Raw genomic sequence first — 19,183 nt, forward strand, 5'->3', positions numbered from 1 at the left:
GATGGGGGGGAGGGGAGGGCTATACACCTTGGCGTCTCTGCCAGCCTCAGTGGAGCTTCTAGCAACTTTGATGTAAGTTTTCTGCATCGGGGCGCCATCTGATGATGTCACCCATATTGAGGACTACCATCTACTTGTCCTTGGAGAAGTCCAAATGACTGCCAACATTGTTTATTGATGTAAAAGGCAGTTATAGCTGCAAAGGCATTGTTCAAAACATGGAATGCAGCCCCAAAGATGATAATAGGCAAGTCATAAGTCCTGGCAAACTTAGATGTAAAACAAATAATTAGCCAAAACAGATTTTGAGAAAAAGCTTGCCAGAGAGGCAAAACTGATGATAAAAAAACTTTTAAAAGTACATTCAAAGCCAAAAGCCTGTGAGGAAGTCGTTTGCATTGCTAGATGGCTGGGGGTGGGGGGTGGGGGCTGGTGTTGGGAGTATGCTTGGGGGATACTGGCCCTGTTTGAATTTGAGTAGGGAATTCCTCCAGGGAAAGGGCCCTGTGGGATTCTGATCTTGTATTTTGCTGCAAGCACCCAGTGAACTAGTAACAATTCATATATTTTTCCCTTTTCAATTTCTTAAAAATAAGATGAAATATTAAGTTCTTTTTAATTCTGATCACAATTAACTAGTTTAGTATTCGCCTCCTGTGTCACTGTCACTTTTTGGATGTATCAACTTACAAGCTAATTTTAAAACAAGCACATGTGCACCTATACATGCCCCATATTGGTGTGCAAACAGATAGATACACTGGAATTTTAAATCATGCACACACTTGCATGCATATGAATTAAAATATGCTTACCGCACTTAAGTATGCTCCTAATTTTAAGCGGTTACTCGAGCAAACCTAATTGTATATCTTCAGTAGGACATTGCCGGCTTTTATGAGCGTATGTAAGCGGATTTTAAAACATGCTCGTGCGAGGGACAGTTCCAATTTTTCCAATTAGTCCACCATTTTTCCCACTTAGTCTCAAGATCATCCAAACCTCATGGGTTCTTCATCCAGCATGCCCCCAGTTGACCTGGAACCTTCACCCTGTCGTGTAGGCCCTAAAATGCAAGATATGCAGATTTGCTCCTCATCAGGAGCAGTAGTAAAGTTATGTGGCTAACAAGTTGCCATATGCTGTGGTCTCCAGTTTTAAAATACACATAACTGTTAGCTCCACTCCAGCATGCTCATGCCCTGTCCCTTTTCCACCCCTCTTATATTTTGCTCATGTACACACATATATGCACGTAAATTGCTGCTTTTAAAATCTGTGTCGCTCGAGCGTGCCACAGGTACATGCATATGTGGACATCTTAGTGCAAACAACGCTTTTAAAATCAACCCCTTAGTGCAGAGCTTTCCAAACTTTTCATGTTGGTGACACACTTTTTAGACAAACATAATTTCGGGACACAGTAATTCAGTCTACTAGCAAACCAGAGGTTGTATGCAGTGTAACAAAGGAAAAAAGAAACATCACCCATCCTTATAAAACAAATCAAGAAATATAAAATCATCAGCAGTAAAACTGTACTAACAAAAAGAACATATTTCGAAACAGCTGATGAGTGGAATATCCAATAATTAAAAACTCATATAAAACATTTCCAGATACCAACAAAATATTTCAAAATAGCAGACACAAAGACCCAGTAATGAAAAATAATAAGGATACAAACATTTTTTTGCTCTGCATACCTGGGAACGTTTGATATCCAGGTCTCCTGAGATTGTTCTGAATTAGCAGGAGGAGGGGTGGTTTGCTTGGAACTTTCTCCTCTCAGTCACATACCAGCGCTCTCTCTCACACTGGCTCTCAATGACACATCTATACACACATGCTCTCAGTACTCACATATACACATGTTTTTTCTCTCTCACTTATATAGGCTCTTAATTACACATTTACACACATGCTGTCTATCTTTTCACGCTTACACACACACAGGCTTTCAATCACACACATACATGCTGTCTTTTTCTCTCACACACACTCTCATTCACATGCTTACAAACATGTCCTCTCTTTCTCTGTTACACACAGGCTCTCAATCACATACTCACATGCTCCATCACCTAAACCAGCTCTCAATCACACACAGACACACATGGTCTCTCTCTCTCATTTAAACACAGGCTCTTAATCATACATACACATGATTTCTCTCACACACAAAGGATTTCAATCATACACACATACTCTTTCACACAAACAGGTTTTCAATCACAAACTTACACATACAGGTTCCCAATGGTAAACTTACATTCATGCTCTCTCTCTCTCACAGGCAGGCTCTCAATCACAGACATACTCTCTTTCACATGTACAGGCTCTCAATCATTCACATACATGCAATCTCTCACTCTCTCATACACACACACAGGGCCCCGCGGCCCGGAAGAGGAAGTGGAGGGTATCGGGTGAGTGCGCGGCAAGAAGAGGCCACGCTAGTGCGCTCGGCATCGGCCCGAAGAAAAGAAGACTGCAGCGTGCGCGGCTCGGAGGAAAATGAAGAGCTTCAACCGCGGCCGATGGGACTCCGCCTCCGCGAGGGCTGAAAATGAAGAGGTTAGCGTTGGGAGGAGGCTGCTGCACTCACCCGATACTCTCCACTTCCTCTTCCGGGCCGGGGGGGGGGGGCGGGAAGAAGAGAGCACGCCGGTGCCGCTGACTCCAGATGTCCTGCTGCGTTCCGCCCGGGCGGAGGAGGACCGGGGAGCAGCTGGGTCAGCGGGAAAGTGTGGCGATACTTGTCTGCGAGCCAGATGCAGCCCTCAAAAGAGCCATATCTGGCTCGGAGCCATGGGTTCCCGGCCCCTGCACTTGCCGGTGTGTCACGTGCACCGGGCTTGCGCGACACACCGGCAAACCTCAGGCGACACAGTAAAGTGTCGCGACACACACTTTGGAAAGCTCTGCCTTAGTGTGTAGGTGTTCTCTGTGATTTTCCAGATGCATCAGGTGAGCAGAGGTGGCCCATTGGACATTCCTTCTTGTCACATAGTCCAGACAAATAAGTTCACTTCTGAAGAAAATTAAGTTGAAAACCCTGTTCTGTTTCCCTACACAGAAAATATTCCACAAGCATGCTTTGTCGTTGTCTAGTAGAGTTTGCAGTTAGCCATATACTCTTTTATTAATTACAAAGAAAAATAATAGCACCTCGAAAACGCGCGGCCAACCTTGTGAAAACTAATAGCGCTTATCACATGCAAATGCATGTTGATGAGCCTATTAGTCGCCCGGGATACTGCACATTTTACTCTCAGAAATTAACACCTGCCCAAGGGCAGGCATTAAGATCTGAGCAACTCAGAAAAGTGTACAGAAAAGCAGAAAATATTGCTTTTCTGTACACCCTCCAACTTAATATCCTAGTGATATTAAGTCTGAGGAACCAAAAATAAAAAAAATAAAAAATCTGCCTGCTGGTCAGAGGGTTAGAAAAATGGACGCTCAATTTCACCGGCATCCGTTTTCCTAACTCTTGGCTGTCAACGGGTTCGAAAACAGACGCCGGTAAAATTGAGCATTGGTTGTCGGACCCGCTGACAGCTACCTCTACTGCTAATAAGGAGGTTTTAGGGACGCGCTATTGTCCTAGGGCCTCCTTATTAGTGTGACACCTAATTTAAATAGAGAATCGCGCGCCCAGGAGAGGTTCCTGGGTGCGCGTCTGGAGAGCGGGAGCTCAACACAGAGAGCCGGTTCTCCGCACTTCCTGTATATTTGCTTACTTCAATTAAGGAACTGGGCAATCCTGCTAATAACAGTCTTGTATTCACTGTACTGAAGTGTATTCACTGTACAGAAGGGCTTCTTCCTTCTGTCTTGTTATATTAAATCAGAGGCAAATAAATAGTTAAAATTTTAATTTATTGATCAAAATCTATTTTAATTCTCAGCTGATTCTGTTAACAGCTACTATTAACCCTCTCTCCTTGTCTTAACTGCTTAGTCAACTATATTCTGCTGCTCATTGCCATGTGCTACCTCTGCTTCTCTCTTAATAGTCCACTACCCCTCTTCTCTCCCACAGATTTAACAGGTTCTTTACAAAACTGTAAGTTGATGGGCTTTACTAAGCAGTGAGAATTTAACTTTTTTTTTTTATTATTTAATTTTATATTTTAGGGGAAGTGTTTAAATGCTTAATATTTTTAAATCAATCAGATCATTAGGGTAAAAATCCTGTTGGTGAATATTTACCAAACTACAGTTACATATTTTCCTTTTTTGTTCAAATTTTCTAAAATTTGTGGAAGACATGTCCATGATTGGGGAGAAGTATTGTAGTTTTGTTTTTTTGGGTTTTTTGTTTTGTTTTGTTTTTTCCCTAGAAAGAAAAATAAGTGTTTTAATAAGCATTTTTTTGTGTGTATTGTATGAACATCTTGGCTAAAACTAAACAGGTAAATTTTAAAAGGACCATGTGTGCGCCCATAAACGCACGTATTTGGAACACGAGAAGAAATACGCTTTATCGTATATCGTGCATGCAAGTACACGTGTATCATTTAAAATATCCTTGTGTAGAGCCTTTGTGAGAGAGAGACTCTGTTAGAGACAAGCTGACATACTATATATCTCCCACTGTAAGAGGGGCACTTTCAGTTCAGGGTGGGTTTTGGGGGGCGGTGTTACATTGGTCTGCAGATCCTTGTAACATACCCCCCCTCCCAAAACCTACCCTGAGTTGAAAGTGCCCCGCGCAAGGGTACGTACGCGCATACTTCCTGGCTTTTTAAATTTTGCGTTGCTCACATGTGGCCCACATATGTGTTTATGGGGCCATTTTTGCACAAGCAACGCTCTTAAAATCTACCTGAAATGTTTCTTTTTATCAGGTTAGTGACAGACTTCCAGGAGTTCAGTATAGGGCTTTATTTGCAGGATTAACACAAAGGTGATGGGTTCTTTTCACTTCCTTAGCTTAATATAGCATCAGAGCAGAAAAGGAAACTTGCTACTCGTTGTCTGGTTCAGTTCAAGTCAGAATGTTCCTGGTTTTTCAGGAGTTCAAGGTTCAGAGCACATAACAAGGTATGAGGTTCAGAACCAAATGCAAAGAAACAGAGCTTCACCTCTGAGATCCAACCCTCTGGTTGCCAGGAACGCTGCAGAAAACTCCAGCAATTCCTTATGAAACCCTGAGGAACGATTCAGATCCTTGGGGTGGAGCTGCCAGTCTTATGCTTCAGCTCAGAGTAGGACAAGCCTTAAATCATAACCACGCAGAGCTTTCTACCCTTTTACTTTTAGAATTTTTATTGAATCAAAATCTTTAACAACAAAACATAGCAGAGTGCTTGGTTTCTGATACACCCCACTATGAAATTATAACTAGTATAACATTATACAATAGTCAAACCCAGTCCCCTTCCTTCTCCCCCCCCCCCCCCCTATCTGATCTCCGAACACGTCCCCCCCCGGGACGTGTTCGGAGATCAGATAAGGGGACTCATGAAGATTATATTTATGGGTAGTTTATTAATTCACTTAAAATACCTCTCTGCATATTGATAGAACAAGATCTGATAGATCCTGGTGGAAAATCCTGTTGGAGGGTGGTGGTTGTTTTTGTTTTTTTAAGTCCCAGTAGGAAATAATGATGAGTGACCTAAACACTTAAAATATTTAAAAATCGCAGCATTAACTACGCCAGCGCTTCTCAACCGGTGTGTCGCCAAACACCGGCAGGTGTGTTGCATCTCTCTGTGTCCCACTGCCCCATTGTACTTTTCTTTTCCCTTTTTCCATCCCCCGCGGGCCAATTCGAAGCCTCCTTTCTTCCTATCCCCACTGCCCAATGGGAAGCCTCCTTCATTCTGCCTGCCCCCACGCAGGCCAATCGGAAGCCTCCTCCCTTCTACCTGCCAGTGGGAGTAGGAAGAAGGGAGGAAGCCTTTGATTGGCCAGTGAGGCAGGCATCGCATAGCCCGGGGGTGGGGTGAGAGGAATGGCAGTGTTGAACCCTGACGAAGCAAGGCCGCCAGGGAGCCCATCCCTGTGGCAGCGAAGAGGAAACCTGACCGAGGTCACCACGGGAGCCCATCCCTGTGGTGGCGAAAAAAGAAGGCCCGCCGGAGTAAAGCCGCGGTGGAACTAGAGCCCATCCCTGCAGTGAAGGAAGAAGTAGTTTTTGGTGAGAGTTTGTGTGTGTGGGTGTCAATGGGTGCCTGAGTGAGAGCTTGTATGTGTGTGGGTGCCAGGGTGAGAGCTGGTGTGAATAGGTGCAAGAGCATTTGTGTGTGATTGAGAGCTTGTATATAAGAGAAGCATGTCTGTGATCGAGAGAGAGACTGGTCAGGAAAATGACTGTGAGAGAGACAGAGACTGGTCGTGGGGTCTAAGTGTGTGTGTGTGTGTGTGTGTGTGTGTGTGTGTGTGTTTGTGTTTGATTGATTGATTGTGGGTGCTAAGGAAGAGGACTGTGAGGACAGAGCTTCAGCAGCCCTTGCTGCTTCTGGTGAGTACTATTGGTCTGGAAGGGAAAGGAGTAGGAGAGTTGCTGGAGAGGGTAAGTAAAGGTGGCTTTTTAAATTTATTTTTCTTGATTGACTGCCATTTTAATTATTGGGTATTGTGCAATGTCTGCTGTTTTGAAATATTTTATTGATATTTTGACACGTTTTAATAATTTTTATGGCTTTTTAATTGTTGGATATTATTCTGTTCAGCAGCTGTTTTGTAACATTTTTAGTATAGCTTTACATTTATTTTTGGGTGGGGCTCTATAGCAGCTTGGCTTATTCTGTTTTCCCAATAGGAAATGCATTAGTGTTTAGGGCTTGGTTTAATAGTTGCCTTTTCATAGATAGGGCTGTTACTGTTTGAGTGTGTTCCATAATTCAGGTGTAACTTTGTGCGGGTTAGTTTGTGTGCATTATTGCAAATCCTGAGTCTGTTAGGTGCTATATTTCTCTTTCCATTTCTCCCGGTTTGCACTGCATGCAGAATGGCTTTTTTGGTTTTCCATTCCAGTTTCTGTCTCCATATTTATCATTTGTGGTTTTTCTGTACTTGGTGAAGGTCAGTTCTGGGTGTGTGACCGAGGTGAGGTATTTTACTAGCATGTAGGCATTTGTTTCAATCTTATTTGTTGTGTTTTCTCAATAGGATATGCATTAGTATATCCTATTGTAAATTTAGGTATTTTCCAGCTAATTAGGGGGTTTGGGGGTACCAAAAATCTGTGTTCATGGCACAGGATCTATTGTGGAAGCCAGTCATGTGGAAAAGGTACAAAAACAAAGCAGGGCATCAAAGGTAGGCAGAGGAGAGGTGAAAGTGAGAACTATGGCAAGTGTGGTTTTCTGGTGTTTATTTAATAAACACTTTTTTTTGGCATCAGGTGTTTATCAGTTAAAACCTAAAATCAGAAGCCCTAATTGTAAACTACAGTCCTGGAATTAAAATAGATGTTTAAACATTTATTGTTAAAGGAGAGCTGTCAGAAAAGTCTCCCACTGCAGTTAATGGAAACCTGACTACTGGACACTTTTGCCAACGCACACAAATCATACATTCTTTCAGAGAACTTAATGTCCTCTCTCAAAGCACATTAATTTCAGAAGTTTATTCACAGCTTGATTTGCAAAAAAGTTTTTGTATCTTCTGTTGTAGATTATACAGAGTCTGGGGTTTTTCTGGTAGGGCTGCAGGCTGACTGGTACATGACTGCTATTCAACTGCAAACCATAATATGCTGGTCATGGGACACCATTATGTCATTTGTTTTGATGTTCAGTCTTAATCCCACGAACCCCCTTCTCAGGGCAAAAATTAATTAACACGCAATTAGCCTGGAAAATTGAAGCTGGCTCTGCAGCGATCACCTGCTCCTTTGAATGAGAAATCTCCCTGAGGCCCTCCACTTTGACTGCTTCTGGACCACTGCAGTGCTTAAAGTGGAAGGTACCTCATGATTCTTAAAGGGCAAGGCACAGTATTCCTGCCGGTGAGTGCCAGTACAATCAATAAATAAGACTGAGCTAGAATGAATGACGTACCACGTACTGAGTGCTTAGCCAAGGCCAATGAGTGGCCGCATGACAAATCATGGAGTGGTGCAGCCTCAGGGAGTTTTGTATCTTTACTAGATTTTCCAAAAGGGAAAATATTTCTAGGATGGTTTGTAGGACAAGTGTAACAATTAATTTATTTAGACAAAATATTCTTCAGGAATAGATCATTTTCTATCACTTGTCTTCACATGAAGTGTCTCTGTTGCTGAGGGAAATAAAAATTTCTTGCTCGGGGGAAGGAGTGACGTCTGGAGCAGCTGAGAAGTGTGACTTCAAGAGAAGATAAGCAGGGGAATGAAATGAATTCAGAACTGAAACCTTCACTTCAGATAATAAGAAGCCTAACATGGCCAATTAAATAGGTATTTAGATGGTATTATGTAAGAATTTTCAAAGCATTCTGGTTTTAGTGCTCAGTGAATGATTGTCATTGATGTGAATTGCTTTTCTTTAAGAAAGAGAGGTGCTTGTATTTGAGTTGCTAACTGATCAGTGGGATGTATGGACATTGGCGTTATAGCTCTGATAATTCCACCTTCAAATCTTCACAGATGGATATGAGCCACCTGTTTTAACTATGTTTTTGGAAATTGTTTTTAGAAGGATAATTTTTCATGTTCTCCTACAGATATTTTTGTTATATCAATATATAAAAAAGAAACATAATCACTTTTGTTGTAGCCTATTTTAAGATGGCTTTTGTAAATAGTTTGATTTGTTGATTTGTATTGTTGAATTTTATTGTCTAAATGATTTTATGAATGTTTTATTGTAATTTGCACTGAACTTGCTAATGGAAGTTGCGGAATATGAAAAATGTAAAAATAAATGCATTAAAACTTGCGTGTCTAGAGATGGCAATAGAAAGGATCTTGCTGTGTGTGCGGATATGACAAAACAATGAGATCCTCGATATCACTTTCAGATGAAAGAACCCCTTGAAGTTTTCTGGTTCTGACCAGTTGTTATATATTCCTATTGATATGTGATAAACATCGGCAGTATATATAGATTTCTAGGATACTGTGGATGCTTGAAAAGTACCGAGGAAGTAAAACTTGATCGAAGATGGGAGGAAAAAAGTTTTTTGTAAGTAAGTGTTGGGATTCTTGTAAAGAAGTTACAAAAGGTCCTGTGAATTTATGACTTAAACTAGTGGAAAGTGGTCGCATATGGAAGTGCTCACCTACCTAGCACTGCAGGTATGCAGGACGTGAGTTAAACACATAGAAACCTATAGGCATTTAAAGACCGTAAGCCTGTCTGGTCTGCCCATTTCCATCTCATGTCCCTCTTTCTGCACGTCTTAATCAGTCCATGGCATTTCCACCTTTTTCATAGAAACATGAAAACACGTTGAGAAATACTGAAACACTTGCAGCTTTCTACATACAGTTCTCTTGAAAAAAATCAAACTAAAGATGTTGATTAATTTTGTGAATTGTTTTGGAGTGCCAAGCACAGTATATCAAAGAAAAACTGTTCTCTTAAATGGGTTCATAATTTTAAAGAAACTCTTACTAATTGAAAAATGTAAACATTTCAGAATCTTTCTGATTGAATTCTAGCATCATAGATCTTAAAGCATTGGTGTGAGAGATACATATTTCAGAAAAAAAAAGTTTTATGTTTGTTTTTTTTTGGTATGTGGAAACATGGTGTGTCAAAAGTAGTGTGTGTAACTGTAAAAACAGTTCTCTTAACTAGTGTGCGTAACCAGTTTTGTATCTATTTTGCTATAGCCCTGCAACTCCCTATACTCCAGGAAGTCCTGCGAGTCCTGGCACTCCTTTGTCACCAAATGCAACGCCGTCGAAACACACCTGTCGAGGGCATCACCTCCACACTGTTGGTGGAGTGGCAGAAAGTAATGTATGTACTCGCTGCAGCCACAAACGGTGGCAACTCTTGAGGCCTATGCAGAAAACCAAAGAAGCCAAAAAAGGTCGTGTTGGTGAAGTTACAGTGCTTGCTGTGGGAAGGTAAGGGTGTTTCAGCAGAGCAGTTTCACATTTATTGCGCTGACCAGTGATACCTCAGTGTTGATACGTACAGTAAGAGCCCATCGCTCTTGTAGTGTATGCACTTTATTTTTTTTATTTTAAAATCTTTTCTATACCGTCGCTAAGTTATATACCATTGCAACGGTTTACATGTAGGCACATAAATTAGTGTAAGTGAGGGCGTACAGTAGTACATTCTAACAAGTGCCGTTAAAGGTTCGGTTACAATATATCATTAGGACAATCAATTGTTCAGTGAAGTAGGTCATGACCAAGTGTACCAGTTAGGTACAATTAATTTATTCATAGTGTTACAATTATGTTTATAGTGGTGTAGAGTTTGTAGACCACTCAACTTTACATGGGTGGCAAAGAATGTATTTTTTTCTCCAGCTTGCATAGTTCTGGCTTCCATTTCAGTAAGATGTCTGCACAAGATTACAAATGCACTGACCCAAGGTTTTATATATCTCCTCAATTCTCTTCCCCTGCTGTTAATGATGGCTCTTAAAAAAATATATTTATAGCAATGTTGAAAAAGGGAAGGAAGTGATTTTTGGCATGGAAATACTTTTTGCCAGAAATGACACAGACCTTTTATACAATTATCATTATTATGGAATTTATCTAGCACATTAAACTAGGGTGCCTTGTTACAAATTAACGTACATATTTTTTTTTATTATGAGCCTGATTTTCAAAAGTATTTACAACTGGGTTGTGCACTTTACTCATGTAAGTGGGCTTTTGATTATTGCTGCAATACATGCGGACTTTACCCGCGTTAAGTGCACTTAACGCGGTAATTGGCTTTTGAAAATTTCTATGATAGTATACCTTACAGCGATGCAGTGGTGGCTATGACGCTAGGATCAATTCAAAATTTAACTGGAAGGGGATCTTGGAGGAAAATGATGATGGTATAGCTACACAGGGCTGGAAAAATCCAAGGATTAGGTCACCCAGGAGTCTAAAATGTGGTGCTTGTCTCTTCCATTGGGTAAGACCAGGAGGGCTTGTGGGCTGAGGAAAGATGTGGCTCGGAAGCTGGGGGTCTGGGGCTGGGAGAGACGCAATAGCCTAGGAGGCACAGAGGATGGGGGAGTAGAGGAAGCAGGGAGAGATGGCGGAACGGACCCTGGAGGAGAGAAGTAAAAATAAAGAACATAAAAACATGCCATACTGGGTCAGACCGAGGGTCCATCAAGCCCAACATCCTGTTTCCAACAGTGGCCAATCCACGCCATAAGAACCTGGCAAGTACCCAAACACTAAGTCTATTCCATGATAGCTCCCTGCTTCAACGGCAGGGGAGAAGAAAAACAACCAATAAGGACTGTATAACATAGTCTGGGTAAAACAAATAAGCATGGGTGTAGCTTGCTTATTGCGGCGGTTACTACCCCTACTACCCCTAACTAATCAAGCTAGACATTTCACTTGGATGCAGCTCCATCACTGCTCTCTACATTAATGGTGGGGGTGGAAGGGAAATAGAACCAAGAGCTAAGAGAAACAGATAAGTATGAGAGAAAAAATGTGTGAGGCTTGCTGGGCAGACTGGATGGGCTGTTTGGTCTTCTTCTGCCATCATTTCTATGTTTCTATCTGTTAGGAGGTAATTTTTAAAGGAATTAACATATATAAAAGTAGCAATTTTCAAAAGTCCATTTATACACGTAAAATCCAGTTTTACACATGTAAATCCTTTTGAAAATTGCCTCTTAGACTGTAATCTTAGATCTGTATGTTTCTGAGGCAGTGGGAGATAAAATGACTTGATCAAACTCTGTGACAGAAGCAGAATTCGAACCCAGGTCCATTGGTTCTCAGTCCACTATTCTGTCTACTAAGCCCCTGCTCTCCTTGTTCATTGCTTTCTTCTAAATGGAAATGAGTAGGGAACAAATAAAGTAGGAAAAGAGAGGAGAGAATCTGTTTAAGATTTCAGGCTCAATTAGTTTTACATTTCTTTGCTAGGTTGAAGATTTTGTAGCACTTTCTATAAGAAAACATAGTAACTACAAGCTGAATTCTTTAAGTTGCTACTAGTTGCAGTCCATCAACATGTAATAGATTTTAGGTTAGCAATAGTCCTTGCATCATATTTAGATAATCAAATTTATCTTGACTGCAAATGCTGACCTGGTTCCCATTCCCAAAATAAAGTGTAGTAAAAAAAACAAAAAAACCCACCTCATCTAGATTGGAAGAAAAAACGAATTTGAGCCAAATATGGTGACTTCCAAGAAACTTTTACTGCAGCCCAGCAGTGTTTCTCTGTACTGTTCAGATCATGTCCGTGGGTATGCAGTGTTGGTATCTTCTCTTTTCATACATCTTCCAACTCTATCCATTTTCGGTGCTTCTGCAGCACTCATAAGTCCTTAAAAAAAAAACAAAAACAAAAAAAAAACTGTGGAAAAGGTGTTCACTTGAAAGACTAAAACTAGTTCTACAAATGTAGTCCATATCTGTGCCCCTTGACCATAAGATAAACACTTATTTTTTTCTTCAACATCTGCATTAAGTGAATATTCTATCTTGTCCTATATATTCCTATTGTAGACAATTGATGTTAGATGGCGTCTCTCTGCTATGTTTTCAGGTTCAGAGTTACCAAAGTGGAACCTAAATCCAAAGAGCGAAAAAGCTTGATGTCTGATGGTGACGTGCCATCTACTCCTGCCAAAGCAGAGATGGGGCAAAGAAGCGGCTCAGAGGTAGAGGTCAGTACTGAAGGTCACTCTAAGGTGGTCTCAGAATATTAAGATTTGTATTGTCTTTTGGACTTACTCCAAGATCTTCTTTCTTTTCTGTTTTTCTTCGAGGACAAACAGGATGGCAGTCCTCACATGTATGTGGCATCATCCGATGGAGTCCAGCTTGTAACTTTTATATCAGTTTCTAGAACTTTGCCTGTGCCTCACTGGGCAAACCCAGCATGCCACTACAACATGCGAGGACCCCTTCAGTCTTGTTTCTTAGCATTAAAAGGGGAAGCCAAGGGGAAGTGAGCAGGATTTGTGAGGACTGATATCTTGCTATCCTCTGAGAACGCTTGTTACAGATAAGCAACTCTGCTTTCTCCAAGGAGAAGCAGGGTGGCAGTCCTCATGTGTGCATCACTAGCCACAGACTGCCCCAGCAGAAAAAGGGGAACTACAAAAGCGCCAAGGACACAACAAAACTATTGTTGATATCAAGCCTTTTTTAACTTATTTATTTTATTTATTTAGCATTTTTATATACCGACGTTCTCGATACAAATATCAAATCAGGTCGGTTTACATAAAACAAAACAATCGCGGTGAGGCGTTACAATAAACGGAGTTTCAGAACATGAGAATAAATATTAAATAAACAGTGACTCATCAAATGACGAGAATCTATACAGTAAATAACATGTAATAAAATAGATAATGGTGTAAATAACTAACTTGAAATAAAATAAATAATAAATAGAATAGTATAAAATATATATGTAAAGACAACAGTAACTCGTTATGAGTTAATTTAACTTACTTAATTTATTCATTCAAGACTTATTTTCCAGATCTCCAAAGATTTGTTCAAAGCGGATTACAATGTCAAAACATCCATAATTTAAAATATACATCTCACAAATACCAAAGACAAATTACAATTTTAACATATTTCATAAAAATGCTTCATTAAAAAACAGAGCCTTTAGCTTTTTCCGAAAAATCTTAATATCCTTTTCTTCTTGTACAGCTGTGAATAGGCCATTCCATTGTTCAGGGGCAGTGTATGAAAACATATACTTATGTAGTTTTGCAGTATGCAAAGAAGGCACTGTTAATACATTTTTCTCTGCAGAGCGCAATGCTCTACCAGTGACATGAGGATTGAGGCTGTTTGCTGGTATACACTTTCTTTGCATTTAGTAGTTTATGAATTATGACTAGCAATTTTTGAAGTGTGTTCTCCCTTTAACTGGTAGCCAGTGAAGAGATGCCAATATCAGCATGATGTGATCATAAGGAGAGATTTTCAACAGTGTAGCAGCAGAATTTTGTATTGGTTGCAATGCTCAAACATATATGTTAGAAAATCCCTCCAATAAACTGTTGCAAAAATCAATTTGCGAAAACACTAATTTGTAATACTGTTTTAAAGTATTCCTGTGAAAGGAAACTTCCTAAGAGGCTTTACTAATTTCAGCTTATAGAATGCTCTTTTTGTTGCGTTCCTCAAGGCTTCATTGTTAACTTTCTGTCTATAATAACCTTACATTTCTGGTTTCTAAAACCACTTGCAAAAACTTCTGTTTTGAATACTGCTGGACCAAGTATATTCATTCAAATAGTCTTCCCTATACACATCAAAGTGGTGTTGGCAGTGTTTAATGATAACTTGTTATCATATAGCCAGTCTTGTGTTTCCTGCATAATCTTTTGAAAATTTTCATTGGGAAAACATCCTGATTTATTCAATTTTTATACCATATATCATCATCCACGTATATAAAATGTACTTTTATATGTTACCTATGAAGGGCAGCCTGGAACAAAAACAATGGACCTTAAGAGAGAATGGAGTTGAATTCTATACCTTAAACGTTCCACAGGACAGCCTGGACAAACTTACTGTCGTGAGAGAGTCCCTGTGAAAATAGTAGTGTGATGTGAATATGTGGAGAGAACACCATGTGACAGCTTTGTAGATCTCTTCCATGGAGGCCAATCTTAATTGAGCCACTGATGCTGCTATTGTTTGGATAGTGTGAGCCTTGATATGGCCCTCCTGGGCATACCAGTAGGAGATGCAGTCTGCTAGCCAGTTGGACAAAGTCTGTCTGGCAACAGCAATCCCTAGCTTGTTGGCATCAAAAGAAACAAAAAGCTAGGAAGATTGTTTATGAACGTCAGTCTGCTCCAGGTAGAATGCCAAGACTCTTTTGCAGTCCAAACTATGGAGTGCTTGCTCACCCTGGTGGACATATAGCCTGGGAAAAAATGTTGGAAGTAGGATTGACTGATTTAAGAGAGAATTCTGACACCACCTTATGCAGAAACATTTAGGGTAGTTCTGTTACTTATCCTATCATGATAACATTAGCATTCAGTTAATGCTTAAAATGCTTATCGCACTATCCAATATGTTCAAATAATGCTTGAGATGCTTATCACATTGTCCAAAGCATTGTCACAAATTTTGAAGTCCCGACCCAGTGCTTTGCCAAAACTGCTTCAGGTTATTTTCATGGTAATTGACATGCTTGAGAATCAATGTGGATGTTCTCCACATTGATTCTCAAGCATTTTGATTGAGCGCATCCACATTGATTCTCAAGCACGGCAGTCATCATGAAGCAGTTTTGCCTAAATATGGGAAGTGTGTTGGGGTTTTAAAATTTGGACAACGTGACCAGTATCTCAAGTATTTTTTGAACATTTTGCACAGTATATTGGATAGTGCGATAAGCATTTCATGCGTTATATGAATGTTCATAGCAAAAACCTTCTCTTACAAATTCTTGCCCTTTTTTTTTTTTTTTTTTTTCTTTTAAGGGACCTATGATTAAAGCAAGAGATATAGCCATGAAATAAATTTGGCATTGTGCTTATGAAAGTATTATGAAAATCTCTAAGCTCTTTTTTTATGTGGATATAGTGTGGTGGTGGTTTTGTTGTTTGACAAAAAAATCAATATTATAACAATATAAACTATATTAAATACAAAACTATAAAATCTCAACAAAAATCTGTTACCTTAAAGATCAGCTACTAGTGCAACAGTTATTTTCTGAACTATTTCTCTAGTTGAGCAGATGTTGGGCCACCTCCCATGGTTTCCTTTGTGGATTGAGTGACCCTGATTGGTCGCCTTCCAGATTCCCCATGGGGCCTTGTTAAGCCTTAGAGGGTAGTGGGCTAGTTAAGAATATATCGTCTGAGCCAAAGTCTCCTATCTGTGGTTCCTGCCTTGGACCCTTCCCACCCTCCCTCCCCCCCCCCCCCCCCCCCCCCCCCCCACCGGCCACCACATCCTTTCTCTTTTTCTCCTTGGACTTCATAAAATTATGGGGAAAAAGTAGATCTCAGCGAAAGCACAAGAGAGCAGCAGCAGGAGAAGCAACAGGCCAGTGGCAGAGTAGGATAGGTCAGCCATCAGCTGTGCGGATGCTCTCTTTGAGCTAGTGGGGATGGGGTGTCTCAGGCTGGTTTGCTTGGAATGCTGTTATGCGCACAGGTGCTTGGGATGACTAGGCAGGGCTGACAATAAGAGTTGCATATGTAGCACAGGTGTGCAAACAGGGAAGGGTGCTTTGGCCTTCTTTGCTTCGTTTGAGGGCTACATGGTGACAACATAACCACTAGGTTCTCCACATGGGGCATTGCAAGCCTTATCTGGTGTTTTCCGTGTATTCTCTTTCAGCCAGTAATGTCTTTTTTTGACTAAGCACCCAACACAACAGGGAATCACAATGAGTTATACAACCCTTATGTTTATCAGGTATACTATGTAAACATTACTCTACTTAATAATTTTATCATACAGATATTCAATACATTGTTCTGTAAATATTAACTACCGTATTTTCCGGCGTATAAGACAACTGGGCGTATAAGACGACCCCCCCTTTTTTATACATATTTTTAAGAAAAAAAATAATTTTACACTCAAACAGGAGCAACCCTATCTATGAAAAGGCAACACTACAAATACCGTATATCAGGCCCTAAAAACCAATACACCTCTTATTAGGAAAACAGAACTAGCAAGCAGCTATAGATCCCCACACAGAAATAATTGTAAAACTATACTAATAAGCAGAATAAATGTTTCAAAACAGCTATGAACAGAATAACATCCAACAATTAAAAACTCATAAAAACTATTAAACATTCTCCAAACACCAATAAAATATTTCAAAAAAGCAGACACATCACATAATATTAAATAATTAAAATGGCAGTCAATCAAGAAAAATAAACTTTAAAAGCCACCTTTACTTACCCCCTCCAGCAGCCTACTCCTCTTCCATGCAGGCCGTAGCACACACCAGAAGCAGCAGTAATGGCTAAGCTCTATACTCATGGTCCTCTTCCTTAGGGCCCATGTCTCACACACACCATACCAGTCATGCCCCCATGACCAGTTTCTGTCTCTCACACACCAATCATTTCCCAAACAGTCTTTGACACACACACCAGACACCTTCCTGAACAGTTTCTCTCATGCCATACACACACACACAGGCTTCCCACTCCCGTGTTCTGCTTACCGTACATATTTATTTATTTATTTATTTATTTAACATTTCTTATATACCGATATCCGTTCGCACATCGTATCGGTTCACAGTGAAACAAAACTTTAGGCATTGCCCTTACATATAACAGATAACATATTGAACTCGGCAACATATAAATAGTCTTTGGGAGGAGCCCTAAGATATAACAAGCATCAATGAGTAGATGCTATGGAATAGACTAATAATTATAACTATAACTATATACATGATAGTGCAAAGTACAAAATCAGCAGACATAAAGGCGTTCATACCAGGAAATCAGTCTAACATTTCATAGGGGGGTTTATGTAATAGGGGGTGAGATGGAGTAGGCTTGCCGAAAGAGCCAGGTTTTAAGTTTCTTTTTGAAAATGGGGGTATAAGTCTCTATGCGAATATCATGGGGCAGTGAGTTCCATAAGGTGGGGGCGGCAAGGGAGAAGGCTCTGTTAATAGTAGAGGAGAGTTTAAAAGATTTGATAGATTGGGCGTGGAGTGCACCTTGGAGTGCTGGGCGGGTAGGTCTCTTGGATGTACGGGGTGAGAGGGGGGGGTTAATCCAGTTGAGGTTAGAGTTGACTAGACTCTTGTGTATGATCGAGAGTGTTTTGTAAAGAATTTGTGACTGTATAGGGAGCCAGTGCATATACGGGCTTCTCACTCTCACTCTCATAATCACTTTCTCTGTCTCACACACACACACACACCAGTCTCTCTCTCATTTCCATGCTTGCTCTCCATGTGCACAGGCTTCTCATTCCCTGAATCACATTCTTTCTCTCACATTCACACACACCAGTCTCTTTCTCTCACACACACCGCCACCTTATCAACCAGTCTCTCTCTCTCATGCACACACACACACACAGCCCTCCCGCTCCCATGCTCTCTCTCACATAATCAGGCTTCTTACTCCCATGCTTTCTCACATACCCAGATTTCTCACTTCCATGCTTTTTCTCTCTCTCACACTCACATACACATCAGTCATCTCTCTGAGCAGTCACTTTCATTGTCTCTCACATATACACACACATGAGCTTGCTGACCAGTTTCAATCACACACATGCTCTCATTCAAATGCATTCTCTCACTTACACACAAGCTGGCTGCTTCTCTCTCTCTCTCTCTCACTCACTCACTCACTTCCACTCCCCCCCCCCGAGCACAAATAGTAGCTGCAGCAGCCTCCTCCTCCAGCCCCCGCAGGCAAAGAAAGAAGAAACCCATCGGCCGCGGGAGGCTCATGCTGCTGTCTCCTTTCCCGATTACCAGCTCATTCGACTGCTCGGGGGCCGATGCTGCTGTCGCCGCTATTTTTTCACGCGGCACGGCTTTCTTCTTCCCGCGCATCACTTCCTGTTCCGGTTCAAAGGGGGGGGGGGGGGCGGGAAGAAGAAAAGGGCAGCCGCGGATGCCACAGCTTTTTTTTTTTTGCACCGCTGCCGTTCCCGCTGGGCTTGAACGTGCTGATAGCCCAGCGGCAACGGCAGTGCGGTGCGCGGGAAGGAGAAAGCCGTGCCGCATGAAAAAATAGCAGCGACAGCAGCATCGGCCCCCGAGCAATCGAAGCAGCTGATAATAGGGAAAGGAGACAGCACCATGAGCCTCCCGCGGCCGATGGGATTCTTCTTTCTTGGCCTGCGGGGGCTGCAGCTACTATTTGTGCTTGGGGGGGGCGGGGGAGAGGAAGTGAGTGAGAGAGAGAAAAGCAGCCAGCCAGCCTGTGTGTAAGTGAGAGAATGCATTTGATTGAGAGCATGTGTGTGATTGAGAGAAACTGGTCAGAGAGCAGGTGTGCCCTATATGACGATACCCGGCGTATAAGATGACCCCCGACTTTTGAGAAGATTTTCTTGGGTTAAAAAGTCGTCTTATACGCC

General features: G+C 41.2%; 1 protein-coding gene across 2 annotated transcripts in view; it reads left to right on the plus strand.

Moving 5' to 3' along the window:
- RELL1 (RELT like 1) overlaps nucleotides 1–19,183 on the plus strand; it is a 156,584-nt gene that overhangs the window by 120,580 nt on the left and 16,821 nt on the right. For both annotated transcript variants that reach the window (XM_029589553.1, XM_029589563.1), the window contains exons 5-6: nucleotides 9,779–10,018; nucleotides 12,648–12,768. In XM_029589553.1, coding sequence (XP_029445413.1) covers nucleotides 9,779–10,018; nucleotides 12,648–12,768 — 361 coding nt within the window. The remainder of the gene's footprint in view (nucleotides 1–9,778; nucleotides 10,019–12,647; nucleotides 12,769–19,183) is intronic.

The sequence above is a fragment of the Rhinatrema bivittatum genome, chromosome 1 (assembly GCF_901001135.1).
Source record: "Rhinatrema bivittatum chromosome 1, aRhiBiv1.1, whole genome shotgun sequence".
In the NCBI taxonomy this organism is placed as follows: Eukaryota; Metazoa; Chordata; class Amphibia; order Gymnophiona; family Rhinatrematidae; genus Rhinatrema; species Rhinatrema bivittatum.